Source organism: Pecten maximus, chromosome 4 (assembly GCF_902652985.1).
Source record: "Pecten maximus chromosome 4, xPecMax1.1, whole genome shotgun sequence".
NCBI lineage: Eukaryota > Metazoa > Mollusca > Bivalvia > Pectinida > Pectinidae > Pecten > Pecten maximus.
This window is the reverse complement of record NC_047018.1, coordinates 40,236,142-40,243,556: the sequence shown is the minus strand read 5'-3', so window position 1 is coordinate 40,243,556 and position 7,415 is coordinate 40,236,142. Positions and strand designations below refer to the sequence as shown.

At 37.6% G+C, this 7,415-nt stretch overlaps 1 protein-coding gene across 1 annotated transcript; it reads left to right on the top strand.

Moving 5' to 3' along the window:
- Positions 1–274: 274 nt before the first annotated feature.
- Positions 275–1,867, top strand: LOC117326068. Its single transcript, XM_033882669.1, has 2 exons — positions 275–355; positions 1,293–1,867. The coding sequence occupies exons 1-2, from the start codon at positions 349–351 to the stop codon at positions 1,781–1,783; spliced, it is 498 nt and encodes a 165-aa protein (XP_033738560.1). The 5' UTR covers positions 275–348; the 3' UTR covers positions 1,784–1,867.
- The last annotated feature ends 5,548 nt before the right edge of the window (positions 1,868–7,415 follow it).

Here is a 7,415-nt window from a genome sequence, read left to right as displayed (position 1 = left end):
CATATGTAGGTTTTGAAAAATTATTAAAGCAATGATGACAATAACCTTTTATGCATGAAATATGTAAGTTATTCAAGTATAACATGATTAATGTATTTATAAAACTGTTTTTAATGCTCGAATATTTTATAAAATGGATGTAAGTGTTTTTGGCGTATTGATATCACAGGTAAAAAGGTTGAGCTCAATATTTTTAACGTCATCAATATTGCGAAGTTTTGTGGTGTTGTTATGACTACATACTCTCTAATATCGTTTATATCGATAGCATTTTGGGTTGTAGACTATGTAGGCACTTCCGATAAACTTGGCGGGAATATCACACGCACCTTTTATTGACAGATAACGATGTCGCGTAAGAGTATTTTGTTATTAGAAGCTTTAGTAGGACTACACAAATTTATTTATTGTGACGCGTTGTTCGTCGTCGAAAAAGAAGCATGCAATATCATTTTCGTAATCATGTGTGAAACAATTTTCGAGGTCAGGATCCTCCGGATTCTACTCGTCTTGTTCCTTTCTGTCCGTGCACGGGGATTTGTTGTTAAAAAAATGATAACAATAAAATACGTCTATTTTGTTATTGTTCTGTCAATAATTATAAAACTATTAAAACAACCTTCAGCTTCAATTAGTATTCCCGAAAAATACATTGCAAATAAAACGTTTTAAAGGTGTACAATACAGTAACCATTGCTAATTTGCTAATACATGTAGTTAATTATGAAAAACAATAATTTAAGATGGAGAAGACACCACGAAGATCCCAAAACCATTTGAAATTTCTGTGAAGTAATTAAAACATATGAGTGTATTTAAGCCTAGGCTACATTTAAAGAGTTTATTTGCAATAGTTAAAAAAAAAAAAAAAAAAAGAATTCGGGAATACTAATTGAAGCTGAAGGTTTTAGTTTTTACTGATTATGGGGCAATAGTTTCTGTTGTGTTAAGCACTGAATATTTCGTGTTTGTGCACGTGTCGTGGTCAAATTTCTTCTGCGTTTCAGTATAATTTCATTTAAATTAATTAAATTTAAATTAATATCAAGATTATTTTTCTTTTAATGTACGTAAATATTAGTGTGTATTTTGGAATATATACTGTATGTACACAGTAACAGTGTCGAAGTTATAATGGTGTTTTTTCGTAGATCCATAAATCTGTGATGTAACAATCTAATTTAGTGCTGTGATATATTTATGTGATTGTTAGTACAAATAAAAGCTCTCTCGAGCTTGTGTTACTCTGTTGTGTATATTTGATGTAAAATAAAGTCTTTTGTATCTTGTAGATATTCACTATTACATAAAAGAAGAAATAAGAAACAATAAAAACAGACATCGCTTCAGACAACTTGCAAGAGAAGTTTGTGGTGAAGTTTTTGATGTGCCAGAAGATAATCGTGTTTTATTTGCTTACCAAAAACTTCGTGGCATGGAGACACTTGTTGGCGAATTAAGTTTTCAACTTGCAAATGAACAGTTGACATCACCAGGGGTAACGTTTAATTCGGATTATTTTCATCAAGTCACATTTATGTTTGTGAAATATGATTTTCAAGGAATGGGAATTGGTCGCCGTCTGATATCCAAAGTTTTAAAGATTATGACGGAAAAGTCTGTTCGGCCTGTTCGAGTACAAAGTGCAGAAAAAGCTGTTGGATTCTTTGAGAAGATGAATTTTGTGTGTCAGTGTGAACCGATTGAAAGTCTCTGTGGTGTGCATTTATTTCGATTCATGTATAATATGGAAAGACCTCCAGGAAAACCTGCTTTTAATTGAGATCTGCAAACTTGTTACATACCTGTGTACAAACAAACAAAAAGTGCATTTCCATGGAAGCATGTGTATTTAATGTTTAAAAAAGAAAAAGAAAAATAAAGGCTTATAATATTAGTAATTTTGAATGAAATAACGTTTTCTACATTACCATGATTACTGAAGCTTAATCTTACATTATATATACTGTTTTGGTCCTAAAATAGTTTTTCACCAATTTTGTAAATTACTACATGTAGATTATTGGCAGCTTGAGGTATTCAGAGAATTATATATTTCAATACTGAATTAATTTGAAAACCTTACTTGATGTTTTGAAGATGTTATACTCTCATCTACTCACAGGTACTTGCATGCATTGATGTGTTGTTAACCTCATTGTCTTTATATATATATATATATATATATATGTATTGTAAGGACTGTAAGGGTATAAATTTGGACCAAGTTCCTGTGTCTCCAGTGTACTAATATTCTATATTTTGGGAAAATTTGGTCAGTACAGTTAAATTTTATAGTGATAATCAATTTAACTTAAATGTCTGTTCATTGATGTATTTTACAAATCACAAATGCTATCATAATGCTATTCTTAAAAATGTTTTGTTTTCCAGTCTAAACCTTCCTTTCTCATAGTGTTGTGGCAGTATTAGATAGTTTATATTAAATATATATCTTTTTTACATTTTTTTGTAAAGAATAATTATGAAATTTTGAATATAATTTCATGTACAATTGTATGTAAAAAAAGGTTGTAGTTTTAGTATTTTGTATCATTTTGATGATACTAAATGTATGTGTATATACACGTATAAGATATTCTTGTACGAAACACTTGGAAAAATTAAATGTATATAAAAGATGAATCAAGTTTAGTGTCATTTTTAGCCCACCATCATCAGATGGAAGGCTATTCAAATCGCCTTGTGTCCGTAGTTCGCCCCTCTGTAAACAATTCTTGTTATCGCTATTTCTGAGAAAGTACTGAAGGGATTTTTGTCAAATTTCATATGCAGGTCTGTTGTTATGCATATTGCATTTTGGGACCAATCTGAAAACAACTGTGAACATGGCTAACAGGCAGACATCTTGGATTTTGACAATTGAGGTTTGTTATCGCTATTTAACAGAAGGTACTGAAGGGATCTTTCTCGAATTTCATATGTAGGTTCCTCTTGATTCCAAGTTGTGCATATTGCATTTTGGGATTGATCAGAAACAACACGGCCGACCGGCAGCCATCTTGGATTTTGACCATTGATGTTTAATTTGTTATCGCTGTTTCTCGGAAAGTACTGAAGGGATCTTTCTAAAATTTATATATACATGTATGTAGATACTCATTGGTCCCTAGTTATGCAAATTGCATTTTAGAACCAATCTGAAAACAACATTGCTGACAGGCAGACATCTTTGATTTTGACAATTGAAGTTTGTTATCGCTATTTAACAAAAGGGATTTTTTTCAAATTTCATATGTAGGTTCCCCTTGGTCCGTCGTATTGCATTTTTGGACCAATCTGAAAACAACATGGTCGACAGACAGCCATTATCGCTTAAATCTCAAATTTCATATGTTAGTTCCCCTTGTTTGAAAAGTACTGGAAGGTTGTTTCTCAATTTACACAGATTAGTATGAGGAAGGGAAAAATAGAGAGAAGATCAATCTGACGTGGAACCTATAAAGATCATTCAATGGTTGGCGCCAAGATCCCTCTGGGATTTCTTGTTTCATGTAGCTGTCTTACATGTATTTGTTTTACCGAGGACCACAGGGACTTCTCAAGAATTTACCGTCCAAAGTTCATATATAAGTATTACGGTATTATATTATGTATACATAGACTGTGACAAATCCCTGTGCCAAAGATGGAACGTATTTCGGCCTAAGGGACATAACTCCCTCATCCTTGTAATAGCTTTGATGAAACTGACGAGCATTCCGTTGTATTGACCATGAGCATTAATTTGTAGTACATTTTATAAATAAGATAATAATAAAATGCAAAGTATACACGAAGACTCATACTGGGTACAATTATTTTATTATTGTTCAATGTATACATACAAATGTCTGGTGTTTCATGAGCTCGCCGACTCCTATAACATAAGAGGCCGCTGGTCGGCTCTTTTTCTATCGGATATTATTTTGCCGACGGCGCTAGTCAAAAGTATCTCTCCGTGTAAAACCTCTTAACATTGTTGGAGTAGAGCTCGCCGAGGTCAACGATGTCGCTACGATATTTGTTTTGCCTATTTGAGTTCTGTCGTACCCATCTACTATCATTTTTAAAAGTGCCAAATATATACACTTGTATCATGCACCCAGACAGAAAAAGTAGGTATTATCGTTGCAAAGATTCAAATTAAAGTGAAGAAAAAACTCAACTTTAAAATGTTTGCCCTAAAAATAATGCAAAAATAAGTAAATTACACAAATCAGTCTCTGCACAAATGAAATCCCTGTAATCGTTAAGACGCCACAAAAGCATTCATGCAACGAGCATCAACTGACACTTTTTAAACTTGCCCTTGAGCATTTCAAGAAATAAAAAAAAGAAAAAAAAAAAATGAAATTAGCCTAGAAATCTAATTATGAAAAAAATAAAGTCGCAGACATGTCAAGTTTAGTTTAAACATATTTTATTGCAAAACGTTTTGACAAAAGGATTGGGCACAAGTTAGTGCAATTTAAGTAATGGCAAGTATATGTATTGTATCCTGAAAGTATTATCCAATAATATGAATTCATCACAATGTGACCATCCTGTATTTAGAGGTCGAGGCATCGAGTAACCACCCTATAATTAGGGGGTCGGGTTAGTGAGTAACCATCCTGTTATTAGGGATCGGGTAAGTGAGAAACCACCCTGTAATTAGGGGTCGGGTTAGTGAGTAACCATCCTGTTATTAGGGGTCGGGTTAGTGAGAAAACACCCTGTAATTAGGGGTCGGGTTAGTGAGAAATCATCCTGTAATTAGGGGTCGGGTTAGTGAGTAATCATCCTGTAATTAGGGGTCGGGTTAGTGAGTAACCATTCTGTTATTAGGGGTCGGGTTAGTGAGTAACCATTCTGTTATTAGGGGTCGGGTTAGTGAGAAACCATCCTGTTATTAGGGGTCGGGTTAGTGAGAAACCACCCTGTTATTAGGGGTCGGGTTAGTGAGAAACCACCCTGTAATTAGGGGTCGGGTTAGTGAAAACCATCCTGTAATTAGGGGTCGGGTTAGTGAGAAACCATCCTGTTATTAAGGGTCGGTTAGTGAGAAATCACTCTGTAATTAGGGGTCAGGTTAGTGAGAAACCATTCTGTTATTAGGGGTCGGGTTAGTGAGAAACCATCCTGTTATTAGGGGTCGGGTTAGTGAGAAAACATCCTGTTATTAGGGGTCGGGTTAGTGAGAAACCATCCTGTAATTAGGGGTCGGGTTAGTGAGAAACCACTCTGTAATTAGGGGTCGGGTTAGTGAGAAACCATCCTGTCATTAGGGGTCGGGTTAGTGAGAAAGCATCCTGTTATTATGAGTCAGGTTAGTGAGAAACCACTCTGTAATTAGAGGGTCGGGTTAGTGAGAAACCATCCTGTTATTAGGGGTCGGGTTAGTGAGTAAATACTTTGTAATTAGGGGTCGGGTTAGTGAGAAACCATCCTATTATTAGGGGTCGGGTTAGTGAGAAACCACTCTGTAATTAGGGGTCGGGTTAGTGAGTAACCACTCTGTAATTAGGGGTCGGGTTAGTGAGAAACCACTCTGTAATTAGGGGCCGGGTTAGTGAGAAACCATCCTGTAATTAGGGGTCGGGTTAGTGAGAAACCATCCTGTAATTAGGGGTCGGGTTAGTGAGAAACCAATCTGTAATTAGGGGTCGGGTTAGTGAGAAACCACTCTGTAATTAGGGGTCTGGTTAGTGAGAAACCACCCTGTAATTAGGGGTCGGGTTAGTGAGAAACCATCCTGTAATTAGGGGTCGGGTTAGTGAGAAATTACCCTGTTATTAGGGGTCGGGTTAGTGAGTAACCACTCTGTAATTAGGGGTCGGGTTAGTGAGAAACCATCCCGTTGTTAGGGGTCGGGTTAGTGAGAAACCATCCTATTATTTGGGGTCGGGTTAGTGAGAAACCACCCTGTAATTAGGGGTAGGGTTACTGAGAAACCATTCTGTTATTAGGGGTCGGGTTAGTGAGAAACCATCCTATTATTAGGGGTCGGGTTAGTGAGAAACCACTCTTTAATTAGGGGTCGGGTTAGTGAGTAACCACTCTGTAATTAGGGGTCGGGTTAGTGAGAAACCACTCTGTAATTAGGGGCCGGGTTAGTGAGAAACCATCCTGTAATTAGGGGTCGGGTTAGTGAGAAACCATCCTGTAATTAGGGGTCGGGTTAGTGAGAAACCAATCTGTAATTAGGGGTCGGGTTAGTGAGAAACCACTCTGTAATTAGGGGTCTGGTTAGTGAGAAACCACCCTGTAATTAGGGGTCGGGTTAGTGAGAAACCATCCTGTAATTAGGGGTCGGGTTAGTGAGAAATTACCCTGTTATTAGGGGTCGGGTTAGTGAGTAACCACTCTGTAATTAGGGGTCGGGTTAGTGAGAAACCATCCCGTTGTTAGGGGTCGGGTTAGTGAGAAACCATCCTATTATTTGGGGTCGGGTTAGTGAGAAACCACCCTGTAATTAGGGGTAGGGTTACTGAGAAACCATTCTGTTATTAGGGGTCGGGTTAGTGAGAAACCATTCTGTTATTAGGGGTCGTATTATTGAGAAACCATCCTGTAATTAGGGGTCGGGTTAGTGAGAAACCATCCTGTTATTAGGGGTCGGGTTAGTGAGAAACCACCCTGTAATTAGGGGTCGGGTTAGTGAGAAAACACCCTGTAATTAGGGGTCGGGTTAGTGAGAAACACCCTATAATTAGGGGTCGGGTTAGTGAGAAACCACCCTGTTATTAGGGGTCGGGTTAGTGAGAAACTACCCTGTTATTAGGGGTCGACTTAGTGAGAAACCATCCCGTTGTTAGGGGTCGGGTTAGTGAGAAAACACCCTGTAATTAGGGGTCGGGTTAGTGAGAAAACACCCTGTAATTAGGGGTCGGGTTAGTGAAAAACCACCCTGTTATTAGGGGTCGGGTTAGTGAGAAACTACCCTGTTATTAGGGGTCGACTTAGTGAGAAACCATCCCGTTGTTAGGGGTCGGGTTAGTGAGAAACCATCCTATTATTTGGGGTCGGGTTAGTGAGAAACCACCCTGTAATTAGGGGTAGGGTTAGTGAGAAACCATTCTGTTATTAGGGGTCGGGTTAGTGAGAAACCATTCTGTTATTAGGGGTCGTATTATTGAGAAACCATCCTGTAATTAGGGGTCGGGTTAGTGAGAAACCATCCTGTAATTAGGGGTCGGGTTAGTGAGAAACCACCCTGTAATTAGGGGTCGGGTTAGTGAGAAAACACCCTGTAATTAGGGGTCGGGTTAGTGAGAAAACACCCTATAATTAGGGGTCGGGTTAGTGAGAAACCACCCTGTTATTAGGGGTCGGGTTAGTGAGAAACTACCCTGTTATTAGGGGTCGACTTAGTGAGAAACCATTCTGTAATTAGGGGTCGGGTTAGTAAGAAACCACCCTGTTATTAGAGG